Consider the following 15,590-nt stretch of genomic DNA (forward strand, 5'->3'; position numbering starts at 1 on the left):
AACAAAGAGAAATAAAAGTTAATTTTATACAAAGTTTATTAGCATTGCTCTTCTATGCCCTATATTCCACGTTCTATAAAGTAGAAAAACTGAAACAGATAAAAATATTCCTTACCTATTCTTTCCCCCAAAAGATCAAGCTACATTGATCTGAACTGGCATTCAATTTTAAGACCAAATAATCAGTACTCTACTTTGAGAGATATAACCAGTATTCTCTTTATATAAAGCTATACTATAAAATTCTTTGTTGCCTTTTAAAATTATTATTATTATTATTATTTTGCGATACGCAGGCCTCTCACTGTTGTGGCCTCCCCCGTTGCGGAGCACAGGCTCCGGACGCGCAGGCTCAGCGGCCATGGCTCACGGGCCCAGCCGCTCCGCGGCATGTGGGATCTTCCCGGACCGGGGCACGAACCCACGTCCCCTGCATCGGCAGGCGGACTCTCAACCTCTGCGCCACCAGGGAAGCCCTAAAATTATTATTATTTTTTTAATTTAATTTTTATTTTATTTTTATTATTTTTTTATTTTTTTGCGGTACGCGGGCCTCTCACTGTTGTGGCCTCTCCCGTTGCGGAGCACAGGCTCCGGACACGCAGGCTCAGTGGCCGCGGTTCACGGGGCCAGCCGCTCCACGGCATGTGGGATCTTCCCGGACCGGGGCACGAACCCACGTCCCCTGCATCAGCAGGTGGACTCTCAACCGCTGCGCCACCAGGGAAGCCCTAAAATTATTATTTTTGAAGTGATTTTCCAATTTGCTTCTATAAAAGATTTAAATAAAAATTTCTAGCATTTTTTTGGGGGGAGGAGAGGTGATCACAGGCAGAACATGCTGAATTAAACTACAAAACAACGCACGTAGTTATTTCTGAGTCTCAACCCTCGGCAATAGTTTTTCTCGAGGAAGGATTCCATGTGATGCTTGAAAAAGTAAAGATGTCGAATCCTTGGCTCTGAAATCAAGCTCCAACTTCATAAACTTCTTTAAACAAATGACTTTTTTTTAGTAGTATTAGTGTTAGCTTTAAGTACTTAACTCTTAGCACCATTATAATTATTATAATTGCCTCTGCATCTCATTTTCAACAAATCTGGAATACAGAAATCTAGAAGAATGTAAAAATAAAGGTGGGATTATTTCTTTTAAAAAAAATTCTTTTTTTTTTTTTTGGCTGTGCCTCGTGGCTTGCAGGATCTTAGTTCCCTGACCAGGGATCGAACCCCGTGTCCCCTGCAGTAGAAGTGCAGAGTCCTAACCACTGGACCGCCAGGGTAGTCCCTAAAAGAAATTCTTTACAAAGAACACGTAAAAGATTTTTAACCTCTCCCAGTTTAAGTATGACTCACTATAAAAGCTTATATATACTTTTAAAATCAAATTATAATTCTACCACAATTATTATATTACAGACTTTGAAGTAATTTTCAACACAGATTATTCTTTATGGTGAATACTATTTTAAAAGTAGCAACCTCAGATATAAGAATAAGCTGCCTCCAAGTTTCCTCAGATCTTTGATTCCATAGTTGAGATGAATATCTTAGGTGACAAAATGACACAAAGATAGTACTTTTTCACTGTAGAGGAAAATACCTCAAAACTTAAAAAAAAACACCACTTTTAATGCTAAAATAAACCTCCAGTCTGATCATCACACCAGGGTTCTGTAAGGTACCCGATATTGTTTTCCTCTGTTCAGATGTCATCACTCTTTCTTTAGAAACATAATGCTCCGAAAATGGAAAACAAAGATTTCTGCTGAGGATAAGAGGCAGGAGATGGGCTGACACAGACCATGAAGGTTAAAGACTGTGACAGAAGTGGACTCCCTCCCAGCTGTCCTGACATATTCTGAGCAGAAAGCTGGGAGAGGGAGGGACAGCTAAGGAGAGGCTGGAGTACAACACGCTGTTAGTACAAGTTTGCAACAGCCAGGGGGAAAAGGATGAGTGACCTGTTTTAAAATTATTACAGGAGGAAATTCCCTGGAGGCCCAGGGGTCAGGACTCGGCACTTTCACTGCCAGGGCCTGGGTTCCATCTCTGGTCGGGGAACTAAGATCCCACAAGCTGCACAGTGTGGCCAAAAATAAATAAATAAAAAATAAAATTATTACAGGAAATTCTAAACAGTCAATGAAGACTGTATGTTCCAAATATAAATGTTGATTATGTGACACTCTTGTGGTTTGAGAATTTTTTGAGCTATTCTATAAATTAAGATCTATAGATGAGATAGTACACTCTATTGGCTAACAGGAAACAAACACACGGACTTATAAAATCAGAAAGCTTATCTTTGAAGATTATCTCCAAAACCTTTTAAAGCGTTTTCACAATCATTAACATGATGAACATATCCAATTAATCTCTGAAAGAACTTATTTTGTAAAATCGCTTTAAGCAGTGTTTTTTTTTTTACCAATAATCAAGAAAAAAGGAAACGAAAAACTCACAGGACTTAAAGTTCCCAGAATAATATTTAAATAATAAGAACAAGTATCAAATCCAGGCAATAACACACTATTTTAATATGTAAAGGTTTTAAGAATGAAATGGTAAAATGCATCTGAAATATCCATTTGAAATAAACTTATTTTCGTCCTACAGCACCGAGGGCTACGGAAACCTCCAAAGGGCCTGCATATCTGAGCGGCTCACGAGCACCCTGTGCGCGCACCTGCCCACCACCGACCATCCTGCCACCATGGCCCACGGCCCTGTTACCTTCCACAGTGAACCACGACGGCCACGAGGTCGTACATTCTGTCAGGATTGGTTGCATCGCCTGAAGTGTTAAATAGACGAAGTTCTAAGGGAAAAACGACCCGGTAAGAAAGTTTTGTGTATCGATGAAGTTGATCCATGTATTTAAATCTTTTCAGATGCAGAGCTAGAATCATGGGCAGCTTTTTAACTTTCATCCTGTTAAAATAAACATGAAAACAAAATTTCATAAGACGTTCACCATGTCCTTAAAAGAACTATCAAACTTCACGATTCAAGTAACAGTTGATAGTTTTCAAAGCCTGGCACTGCCCACTTTTGCATATTTCTACCCATGACTTTTGTATTAGCAAAGCAAAATTCTGAAAGTCTTAAGACGGCCCCTGCCCCCCATCATCACCAAACCACATAATCTGACACAGCACTCGGTACGGCTCCCAAAGAGATATGATGGTACATTCCTTTATTAAGAACTCTGTACTTCTGAAATATAGGTCACTGTGCCAGCCGCAGGAAAAACCAGTTCCTTAAGGCCGCTCACTCCTTCGGAGGTGAATGGAGGCTGAGATCCATTTGTTCTATTCAGCTATATAATTCAGTAACAGACAGAGCAGGGGACAGCGAGAAAAGCATTAAAGACCATCCATTAAAGGCGTTTGCCAGAGACAAGGAGCAGCTCCTTAGTGAGAGCGGTGGCTGCGTGCATCCTGGAAAGGGAACAAAATAACCTGGAAACGCAGGAGTGAAGCTTTCACCTGTAAAGCACGGGCTTCCCCATCCCCCAACGCCCTGAAGGACCCCTCCGGGCAGCCTCTCCCCGAGATGCCTCTGCTCCCCCATTTCACTTCAGCGCCGACGCCTGATCTTCTGGCGCAAATAGCTGTTCTCCTCAACCCTCCATCAGCACTTTACACGCTCACTTCATATCTGTACAGTTTATTACACTATAAAACATTTAGATGATTACGGGTCTTTCTCTTCTAGGGTCTGGACTCCGGACGGACAGGAACCAACTCTTTTATTATATTTCTCCACCTAGCACACGTAGGTACTTGACAAACACTACAGAACTGAATTCTGTGTGTGTTCAGTGAAGCAAAACACTTTTCATGATTAAAAAATGAAACTTATTAAACCTCTGCCTCTAACGAAGTGAAAACAACTCATTTTACAGCATCATTCTAGATCTGCATTCTACAGGTCTTAAATGTGGTGCGGTAGCTTATTATTCCAGAAGTGTTTATTAACCTGGCTTTTGGAAAACATTAGCGAAAATAAATGTAAAACCTAATCGTTCCTGGAAAGCAATCTAGCAATACGAATTAACAGCCTTTATGGCCTTTGCCTCAGTAATCGAAACTAAATAGGTCATCTCAAATACAAGACTTCTGAGAAGAATTCAGTTCTGGAGTTATTTTATATTGTGAAAAAGTAGGAGAATCCTAGCTATTCAACAACATGAAACGCTGAAATACATTACAATACAAACACAACAGAGTATTTTACAACTTCAAACAATGTTGTTGAAAGTTTCTAAATGGCATGGGAAAAAGTTACGGAAAGTAAAAAAGTCAAGATATATATTTATATATACAGTAATCCAACTCTTAAACATCAGATGTTCAATTAAACTGGTACAGAGTTGCTAAAACAAACTCTTTCAAAACAATAAAAGCAAACCATCCTTTGAAAATGTCCAGTGAGGTGCAAACCCACAAGGATGTTTCTAAGTGTTAAATACGTTAGTAGTGTATTAGACACAGGCAGTTAAGATGAGGAAGAGGAGACAGATATGGCCTGGGGGTTAGGAAAAATGTGCTTTTAGAAATTAAGCCAGAGCAGAGGGGCAAAGGCCCAAATGGAGAAAACAGAACATGTCCAAATGCTGGCTTATAAAACACGCCCCATCAGACAACACGGGAGGAACACGAATCCTCCCAGCAGCACTTCTTCCCAGAGGAAACCCAACACTTGTGAAGAGACACAGGATAAAGTCAAACACAAATATTTGTGGAGCCACATTTTATAGATGATGAGAGACTATCTCACAAAATTCTTCTCATACTGAAATGGCTCAGGAAGAAATGAACACATACATAAGCTGAGTCCAATTCATCATGGAGACTGTGCAGCAGAAGGAAGAACTAAGAAGTTCATTTCCTGCTTGAAACACCAATTCCACCAACACACCAAAGAACTGATAGGATTCTGGTTTTCCTTCCATTCAAACATGTGTGGAGAAAGGTGACCTTAGGGAGCTCTTGATCTCTGTCACTGTTGTTAAAAAAGTGGTCTCAGAATGTAACGTTTTCTCCAAAAGACAAATATGCTAAAGAAAAAAACGGGAGGACAGAGAACTTTTTTTTCCTTTTTAGTTAAAGTCTGAAATAGACATTGATTTTTTAAATGTATTGATTTACGTATGCACGCATGCACGCATGCATGCATGCATGCTGTGCCGGGTCTTAGTTGCAGCACGTGGGATCTAGTTCCTTGACCAGGGATCAAACCCGGGCCCCCTGCATTGCGAGCACAGAGTCTCAAGCCCTGGACCACCAGGGAAGTCCCCGACATTGATTTTTTTCTTCTGTAAACTGACTTATAAGTTAATTTTCCATTTAGATTTTTTTAAATGGCATTTACCTACTACACAATGATTAAAATTTGGATGAATTTATGATCTACATTTTCTTGCTTTTACATCTTTAAAACAATAAGGTGTGTTCATTTTGCACTAACGTAAGAGGTATTTACCTTCCTATTATCTAATTATAATTAGATAATATCTAATCATAATTTAAAACTATTTTTAAAAAGTAGAAGGATGGAAAAAGACATTAACAAAGTCAGCAAAGCTGGCTCTGGCTGATTCTAATATCAGACAAAGTAGAACCCAAGCCAAGGAGTGTTACTAGAGATAAAGAAGGACATTCCAAAAACAAAAAAGAAGGACATTCCATAATAAAGAGGGCCAACTGATCAAGAGGACACAATCTTCAAGTACCAAGTACCAAATGTGATAGAATTAAAGAAATAAACAGATAAATGCACAGAGGTAAAGTCTTTAACAGACTTCTCTAACCAAAAAAGTCAGTAGGAATAGGGAAGGTATGAACAACCAAATTACGGATCTAATCAACATTTATGGAACACTCCATTTCAAACTGAAGAATATGTGTTCTTCTCAAGTACAACTGGACATTCATTAATGTACTGGACAATGAAAGAAGTCTCAATAACTTCCAAAAGACAGAGATCACAGGATATATTTTCCTGACAAAAATTAAAAAACAAAAAATAGCAAAATCCCCCTGAAATATGGAAACTAAGCTATATGCTTCTAAATAATCCATGGGACAAAGACAAAATCACAAGGGAAATTAGAATAGATTTTTAAATGGATGATAACGCAAATACAACATGTTAAAATTTGTGGGAACACAGCCAAAGCAGCGTTTAGAGGAAAATTTATAGCTTTAAATTTTTATATTAGAAAAGAAAAAGGGCAAGTCTTGACCACACAGAAAAGCTTAATAATTGTACATAAAATTCCACAGTTTCCTCTTATAAACTTAATGTCAAGCACGACTAACTGGGGCACATGGTGCTGGGGGTGAGGGGAACATGACCTATGACCATGTGTGACTGTCAGCAGACATTTAAGTTGCCTCCACCTCTTCTTGGTTATTGTAAATACTAGAGCAATGAACACGGGAATGCACATATCTCTTTGAAAATCCTGTTATCAGTTCTTTTGGATATATACTTAGAAGCAGAATGCTGGATCATACGGTAATGCTATTTTTTTTTTAATGCTATTTTTAATACTTTTGAGGAACCTTCACACTGTTTTCCAGAGTGGCTGCAACATTTTACATTTCCACCAACAGTACACAGTTCCCTTTTCTGCATATCCTTATCAACACTCATTATTTTCTCTTTTTATTTGAAAGTGGCCATCCTAACTAATGTGAGGTGGTATCTTACTGTGGTTTTGATTTGCACTTCCCGGATAATTAGTTATGTTATCTTTTCATATGCTTGTTGGCCATCTGTATGTCATCTTTGGAGAAATGTTTACTTAAGTCCTTTGCCCAAGGATGTGGTTTCTACTGTTGAGTTGTGTGAGTTCTTTATATTCTGGATATTAACCTCTTATCAGATATCTGGTTTTCAAATATTTTCTCCCATTCTGTTAATATTCTGCAAATATTTTCTCCCATTCATGTCATTTCATTCCGTTGTTTCCTTTGTTGCACATAAGTTTTTAAGTTTGATACAGTCCCATTTATCTGTTTTTGCTCTTGTTGCTTGTGCTTTTGGTGTCACATTCAAGAAATCACTGCCACACTCAACATCGTGAGGCTTTTTTTTCCCCTATGTTTTCTTCTAAGAGTTTTATAGTTTCAGGTGTTATGGTTAGGTCTTTAACCAATTTTGAGTTAATTTTTGTGAATGGTATGAAGTAAGGATCCAACTTCAATCTTTTGCATGTGGATACCCAGTTTTCCCACCACCATCTGTTGAAGATCATTGAGCATACAGATGCAGGTTTATTTCTGGGGGGCAGGGGTGCGGTGATAAGCCTGGCTACCTACAGGGGCACTGACCAAACTATTAAATATATAAGGATAATGGGAGCCAATCTGTACTGTCAGAGGAGGGGCTTACAAATATTAAAAAGGAGAAAACCAGAATAAACCCTATGGTGTTGGATGAAACTGGAGGTACTGTTGTGAATTTGTGGTTTTTCGATACAGAGAGACCAACAGATAAATAAGCACAGATGTAAATGTGTGTACATATGTACACACACGAGCACACATGTCCTCCAGCTCTGTTCACTAAGTGGGCCCAGGAACAGTGACACGGCAACGGCAACGAGCACACCTATACCACGGTCCTGGTTTTTAAACGTTATTCTCCCCCTAAAAGGAACCAGGGCTCCTTCGAGAAACGGCTGGTACCAGCATGGGCGGCAAGGAAGGGACAAAGCGAGCCTGGACATCTTGTTGCACTACAGAGTAAAGAGGGGCTGGAGAACGAAGGGACGGGGCAAAAGACACAGGAGGCAGCGGGAAGGGGCTCCTGCTGGCCAAATCGGGATAATGTGAACATGAAAATAAACGAGACAATCATTACCCACGGGATAAAACAGGAATCTCTGAGTTCTCACTGAGATTTAAAAAATGAAAAAAACTGTAAATATCCCCATTTCTCATCAAATTTTCAATCTCAAAATACATATGAATTACAACTGGGGAAAAGCACAGCTTCACAGTGAAGAATCCTGGGAGACAGCACCTCAGTCAAGTGTCCAAAGAGAACAGTACCAGTCACGGGATGTGCAAGACAGAGTCCCAGAGCAGGCCTCAGACTGTCCTCGGAAAGGCCGGGTGCGAGGATGCTCCTGGGCTAACATCTGGGAACTTGATTGGGGGGTGTCCCCACCGTTTCCTAACTGACAAGCGTGTCTCGATGCCCCTGAGAACTGTCTGTGCAAATCATATGGTTTATGCTGAACACCTGCTTTCCTTCCGGGAGGCTGGAATTTTGGCACATGCCAGGCAGAGGATGCCTACGTGTCCAGCCCCCAATAAATCTCGGCCACCGAGTTGGTAAGGAGCTTCCCTGGGAGACAACACTTCTCCCGTGTTATCACATTTGATGCTGGAGGAACTAAGTACGTCTGTGTGACTCCACGGGGACAGGACTCTTGCAAGCTGGCCTGGCTTCCCCTGGGCTGATTGTACTTGTCCCCTTTCCCTGTAATAAATCTCAGCTGTGAGCACGACTATACATGCTGAGTCCTGCAAGTCCTTCTAGTCAATCACCAAATCCAGGAGTGTCTTAGGAACCCTGACACCTGACACATATTATAGAATCGTGTGCCATTTAAAAGAACACAATGAGAAGAACACAGCATCACTTCTGTGTGATTCCTGCCCAAAATACATAACCTGAACCTAACCATACAAAAACATGAGACAAACCCAAAGAAGAACATTCTATAAAATAACTAAGCTGTAATTTTCAAGTGCCAAGATAAGGAAAGTCAAGAAAAGACTAAGGAACTGTTCTAAATGTAAAAAAGACTAAAGAGACATGAATACTAAATGCAATGTGTAATTCTGGACTGGATCCTTTTTTCTATAAAGGACATTATTGGGATATCTGGTGACAGTAAAATAAGGTCTACGATAACAGTAACACATCAGTGTTACTTTCCTGACCTGGATGGATACAGTACATAGGAGACTTCCTTTTTGGTAGGAAACAGCTACCCAAGTGTCCAGGATCTTGGGACATCATATCAGGAACTCACTCTCAAATGGTTTAGGGTAAAAAAAACACATTGTTAGTATTGTTCACGCAACTTTTCTGAGTTTGATTCAAACTAAAAAGTAAAATAATCAGGATGATGATGATGATGATGATTCAATTCCTTGATACCAAAATACCGTCTTCATAATAATATACTGAGAGAAGGTACAAAACGCCATGTAGGAACAGTGGAAACTAGGGTGAGGGTGAGTAAAGTACTTTCCCCTCATCCTTCCTCATCAAGAAAAACTTTACATAATCAAGAAAGCTTCAAAGCAAAATATGTTAACTGTATCGGTTTATGATTATTAAACAGTCACTAAATGCAGAAAGTCACCTGAGGGTACAGAGTTGAATACTGTTTATCTAGGAATTACCTAATGAGTCTGAGCTGTTGGTGATAAAAGAAAGAATGTTTTCTCATTGCAAATTGTCCTAGATCGCTTTCAGCTAGAAAAGCCCATCCACAGCACTGGCAAAGAATCGCTATAAATGTCAAACACGCTGACTTACCGTTTATGTGCTTCCTGTTTGCTGCGGCACTCTTCACAGTAGTATTTGTATTCACTGCATAGAGTTTCTGTGTTGCTAAAACCCCTGTGTAAAACACAAAATGATTCTGTCTATACCAGAAAGGTATGTATTCATTTAAAAATATTCTAAACCCAAAGACAGTCATTACATGTCAAAATAAATAACTCTGCACTTACCTTAAGCAGTGAGTAATGGATGTGTTTTGTTCCACGTCAACAGAAAGGTCTAAAAAATCTTCATCTTTGCTGCTTATCTATAAAAATAGGGAAATACCTTTGATTTCTTTTTTTTTATAAACATCTTCATTGGAGTATAATTGCTTTACAACCTTTGATTTCTTTAATCACTGTTCCAAAATGATAGAATTAAGTGCACTCTATTATTAGTATTATTAAGTATAATTAAGTATATAAAGAATCCTTTTCCCCCCAAGTTATTCAAAAGGACACTGAATGAGTAACTTTCATTATACGTAGAGGTAAAACACCAAAGTGCACCTGTGACTGCTTACTGGCAAAGGCTACTGTGATGTGAAATTCCATTACTTCCCCTAATCTTGGTAATACTGTGAAGCATAAAACAAACTGTACCATATACACTATTTCTTAAAAAAAAAAGGCCAAGACTGAATGAGAATGTTTGGCAAAGGATGTGATATCTGTATTGTTTTATCATTTAAGAAAAAAATTTAGCCCAAAATGCCAAACTGTAATCTTCACTTATGACTTTCTTTTATTTCCCCCCAAAATTGAACAATGTTCTGTTTGAATTATGAATAAATCATCTTATAAAAATGAAGTTACTATTTATTCATCTGAACTGGAGTAGGACAGAACTTTAGTCATCACTTTTCCTACGTGCAAGGAGACGACGCGATGCAATGGGAGGGACCTCCGACTCGGTTCCCGGGGCCTCCCACTCGCAACGACTCTACACCCGTTGACGGTTTGTGATGACTTTTCAATACAACACCAAAAGCATTTAAAGAACATCGAAAGCATTTCCATGAAGGAAAAAAACTGGACTTTATTAAAATTAAAATTTAATACTTAAAATTAAAAACTTCTCATCTACCAAAGACACGGTTCAGAGGATGAGAAGACAAGCCACAGACTGGGAGGAAATCTCTGCAAGAGACACACCTGATAAAGGACTGGTATCCAAAATATACAAAGAACTCTTAAAACTCAACAACAGGAAAACAAACAACCTGATTTTAAAAATGGGTCAAAGACCAGTACAGATACCTCACCAAAGAAGATGTACAGATGGCAAACAAGCACATGAAAAGATGCTCCACATCATATGTCATCAGGAAAGTGCAAATTAAAACAAGACACCACTACACATCTACAATAGAACAGCTAAAATCCAAAACGCTGACAACAGCACCCGCTGATAAGGATGTGCAGCAACAGGAACTCTCACTCACAGCTGGCGGGAATGCGCAATGGTGCAGCCACGCTGGTAGCTCCTCACACAACTAAACAGACTCTTCTTACCACGCGATCCAGCAACTGTGCTCAGCGCTGTACTAACCAAAGAGGCTGAGAAGTTATGCCCACACAAAAACCTGCACATGCACGTTCATAACAGCTTTGTTCATAATTATCAAAACTTGGAAGCAACCTACATGTCCTTCAGTAGGTGAATGGATAAACTCCGGTACCTCCAGACAATAAATCGTAATTCAGCAGTAAAAAGAAATGAGCTGTCAAGCTGGGACCAGACATGCAGGAACCTCAAATACACACTGCTCAGTGAAAGAAGCCAATCTGCAAAGGCTGCATACTCTGCGATTCCAACCGCATGGCATCTGGAAAAGGCAAAACTATGGAGGCAGTAAAACAACCAGTGGCTGCCAGGGGTTGAGGAGGAGGGAAGCAGGAATCCGTGGAGCACAGAGTGAAACCACTCTGCAGGATACTGTAGTGATTGACACATCATTATACATTTGTCAAAACAAAGAGAAATCAAAGAACAGACAGCACCAAGAATGAACCCTTAAGTAAACTATGGATTTCAGATAATAACGTATCGACATTGGCCCATCAACTGCAACAAATATACCTTACTAATGCCAAGGATGTTACCATTAGGGGGAAGTGGGGAGGGGGGCAATTTGGGAACTCTCTGTACTTTCCACTCCATTTTTCTTAAATCTATTTAAAAAGAAAAAAAAAAAAAGAGTTCCTTATTAGTCTCTGCCAGTATAAGTTTATCCGATTCAGTTAACCGAGTAGACTATGTTATTCTTTCTAACATCCATAAAGCATTTCCCTTACCTTTCTAGCTTGTGGACTCTTTTCCAGTTGACCACGCTACTCTCCTCTGCTACTAAAAACTAGCAGGACAACCATCTCAGTAAAGACTGGATTGGGCAAAAATCATCAGTGAATGCTAAGTCTGGGGGGAGATTCTGATGAGGAACAAGAATATCTGTGTCTCCCACAGTCTCCCTACTAGTTACAAGGGCATAAAAAACAGTCATTATGAAGTGGAGAAACTGAACAACATCGTGAATCGGAGATCAAAATTAATTTTACCAACGAGGGGCAGAAGGAACTGTGTGCCTGTATGTGATATCCTGACGAGGACACATTAACTATGAATTGTTCCGGCCAAGAATGTACAAACCGGGGCTTCCCTGGTGGCGCAGGGGTTAAGAAACCGCCTGCCAATGCAGGGGACACAGGTTCGAGCCCTGGTCCGGGAAGATCCCACATGCCACGGAGCAACTAAGCCCATGCACCACGACTACTGAGCCCACGTGCTGCAACTACAACTACTGAAGTCCGTGTGCCTAGGGCCCGGGCTCCACAAGACAAACCACCGCAATGAGAAGCCCGCGCACCAAAACAAAGAGTAGCCCCCGCTTGCCACAACTAGAGAAAGCCAGCGTGCAGCAACGAAGACCCAATGCGGCCAAAAATAAAAAATTAATTAATAAAAGAAAAGAAAAAAGAATGCACAACCTGCATCTAATTAGAAGGAAACATCAGGCAAACTTGATACGAGGAATGTTAGATTAAAAGGGGGAGGGGCACAGTCTTTAAAAATGTAAGTATCATAAAAGAGAAGAAGACTATGAACATGTTCCAGATTGCAGGAGGCTAAAGGAAGCGTGGTGACCACATGCGATGCAAACCACTGAACTCCAAAACCAGACCCTGTGCTGAGAGGAGGCTGTGCTGTAAAGGGGTCACTGGCAGAACTGGATAAAGATGCCTAAGTAAGAGTCTGACCTTTCATTCGTCAAGGGAGAACAAGGTAAGAACTTAACAGGAGGCCTGCGTTATCCAACCCTACGAGTAAATCGTTTTCAAGAGGTTTACCTACTGCTCATCTTTACAAACTACCCGGCAAGTGGGTAGTTTCCCTCCTTGAGTGTGCGCAGTAGGCTTCAGTTGTTATTCCAACCATAAACAACAAACATGATTGTAGGAAAAGGGGCAACAGATTAATATACTTCCCTGACCTGTAGGTTTTACGAGCTCAACTAAGACTATAATTTCCAGAATATGGCTCTACGGTCTCCTGTAGTGAAACAAACTCAAATAGTTCAAACGGCAGCAAGTACTTCTCTGCCACCTCAGTATTCACTATTAACCAGCGGACAACTGAGAGGCACATCTGTCGCAGTCATTACTCTACACCTGAGGATTACAACCTCCCAGTGCATCTCTCATGCTCAAAGAACACTGAATATAATGGATTAGATTTGTTCTACACGAAATTTTATGATATACTTACAGTTTCACAAGTAAGACATCTGGTTTCATTAGTTAATGTTCCCTGAAAAATCTCATGAACCCACGTTGGGTCTGGTGTGCTGTTGTTATTTTCACTGTCAATATTACCGTTGGGCAAACGACCATTTTGCTTTTCCTGCTTTCTCTCTTCTTGTAAGATATCGGCAATCGTGTTTAGTAGGTAATTTAAGAATTCATGGGCATCTTGCTGCATGTAGTTGTCAAAAAGCTCTGAAAACAAGCATATTTCAGAATTAATAACTTCATTAAAAAACTAAATTTAAAAAAGAATAGTATTCTATCAGAGCTAAGTAAAATGTTTGGAACTGTTAGAGTAAGGTATCTTTCACATATACACATTATGACTGAATTTGGAGAAAATAAAGTTACGATGAAAGAGAATCTTTAAAAGAATACTAATAGATCAATGAGAAAAGAGCAAAACCTATCCTCACACATAATGTACTGAGGAGATAAGAAACAATGGCTTTTTATTAACTCATTTAATCCATTACTCCACAAATATTACAACATGGCAAGTTTTTTTTATTTTTGGCTGCTGCATTGGGTCTTTGTTGCTGCGCGCGGGCTTTCTCTAGTTGCGGCGAGCGGGAGCTGCTCTTCGTTGCGGTGCGCGGGCTTCTCACTGCGGTGGCTTCTCTTGTTGCAGAGCATGGGCTCTAGGCGCGGAGGCTTCAGTAGTTGTGGCACGTGGGCTCAGTAGTTGTGGCTCGCGGGCTCTAGAGCGCAGGCTCAGTAGTTGTGGCGCACGGGCTTAGCTGCTCCGCGGCATGTGGGATCTTCCTGGATCAGGGATTGAACCAGCATCCCCTGCATTGGCAGGCGGATTCTTAACCACTGCACCACCAGGGAAGTCCCAACATGGAAAGTTTTAAAGTAGAAGCTGGACAACCTCTTGGCAGTGCCAACGCAAATGCATAAGAACCACAGAGGAAGTTGTTAACATTAAAAAATACTGGGCCATACATGCTAGAGATTCTGATTAAGTCAGAGATGAGGCCTGGAACCTGCACTTTTCAAAGCTCCTCCAGGTGACTCTGCCGTGCAGTCAGGCTTAGGGAACAAAGGCATCATGAACTACCTATTTAATCCAGAGAATCTCTAAGGCCCCTTCCAAATGTGAGGTCTGTAACTCTGTGGAACGTTCCCTGTAGTTACAGGAATAAGTAAACGTCGTGGAAACCTGAGGGTCGCTAACATTAAGTGCTTGACCTGTGCTTGCATCACGCACCCTGAGCCTGAAGAGGAAGGACTTCAGGGGCAGGGTCTCATGCCCTGTGACACTGCTGTTAACGGTATTTCACAAGCGAGGAAAGGGGATCAAGTGGTAAAGTCACTGCCAGGAAGCGGCAGGGCCCGGATTCAAGCCAGGCCATCCGGCCCCAGCGAGCCACACACAGGCAGCCGGGGCCACCTGGCCACACAAGGCGCCCGCGGTCCAGCCAACAAAACGCACTCAGATGACCACCCAGTCAGGAAGCTTCACCTTCAGAGCTTCCGTAAACATTTAATAAGTGCCAGGAAGTTCACAGTTTACAGTTTTTTAAACGATAGAATAGAAATTGAGAAGAAAATTTAAGGAGAGCCTTCCTAAAATAAAAGGAATTAAAAAATTACATTTTAGAAGAGCTACAGACATGACTGCGTAAAACTGAGTTCCATGCATTAGAACTCATTGAAAAAGTTAAAAACAGTGAAACCTGAAAGTTATTAACATCTTCAACATATAATATAAAGAGTTTATCTCAACACAACAGAAAATACAAAGTTGGCAAAGGACTTGAAATCAACAATTTATAGAAACAAAACTCAAAAGTTTAAATAAAACACATGAAAAAACATTCAACCCCACTGTAACGAAAAAGGTCTTGATTTTCCTGTCTCTAAAATGGAATGCCATCTTCCTCTGCAAGGTTATTATAAAGATAAAATGGGAGCAAGTGAAAATATTCATTTTCATGAACATTAAAAGAAAATAATGACTTTAATCTAGGTGTCAAAAAGACCTCTGAAAAGTATCACATTTAAGATGCAGGTGCTAGAGCAGGACTGTCTGCTCCATCCTGTGGCTCCACCTCTGGCCACGGGCATGTCACAGGCCAGCACGATGATGCAGGACTGCACCTGGAGCCACACTTCACTTCTCTGCCATAAGTCTGTCCTGAGGGGCTTGATTAGCCTTAAACAAACTCCCTATGTTATTTTTAAGAACAATAAAAGCCC

The 15,590-nt window shown here is 40.5% G+C and overlaps 1 protein-coding gene across 2 annotated transcripts in view; it reads right to left on the minus strand.

Annotated features, from left to right (window-relative positions):
* USP12 (ubiquitin specific peptidase 12) overlaps positions 1-15,590 on the minus strand; it is a 77,775-nt gene that overhangs the window by 5,225 nt on the left and 56,960 nt on the right. For both annotated transcript variants that reach the window (XM_019936842.3, XM_073794989.1), the window contains exons 4-7: positions 13,348-13,577; positions 9,771-9,847; positions 9,574-9,657; positions 2,737-2,934 (exon numbers count right to left, since the gene is read on the minus strand). In XM_019936842.3, coding sequence (XP_019792401.1) covers positions 2,737-2,934; positions 9,574-9,657; positions 9,771-9,847; positions 13,348-13,577 — 589 coding nt within the window. The remainder of the gene's footprint in view (positions 1-2,736; positions 2,935-9,573; positions 9,658-9,770; positions 9,848-13,347; positions 13,578-15,590) is intronic.

Source organism: Tursiops truncatus, chromosome 18 (genome assembly GCF_011762595.2).
Source record: "Tursiops truncatus isolate mTurTru1 chromosome 18, mTurTru1.mat.Y, whole genome shotgun sequence".
NCBI classification, from domain to species: Eukaryota; Metazoa; Chordata; class Mammalia; order Artiodactyla; family Delphinidae; genus Tursiops; species Tursiops truncatus.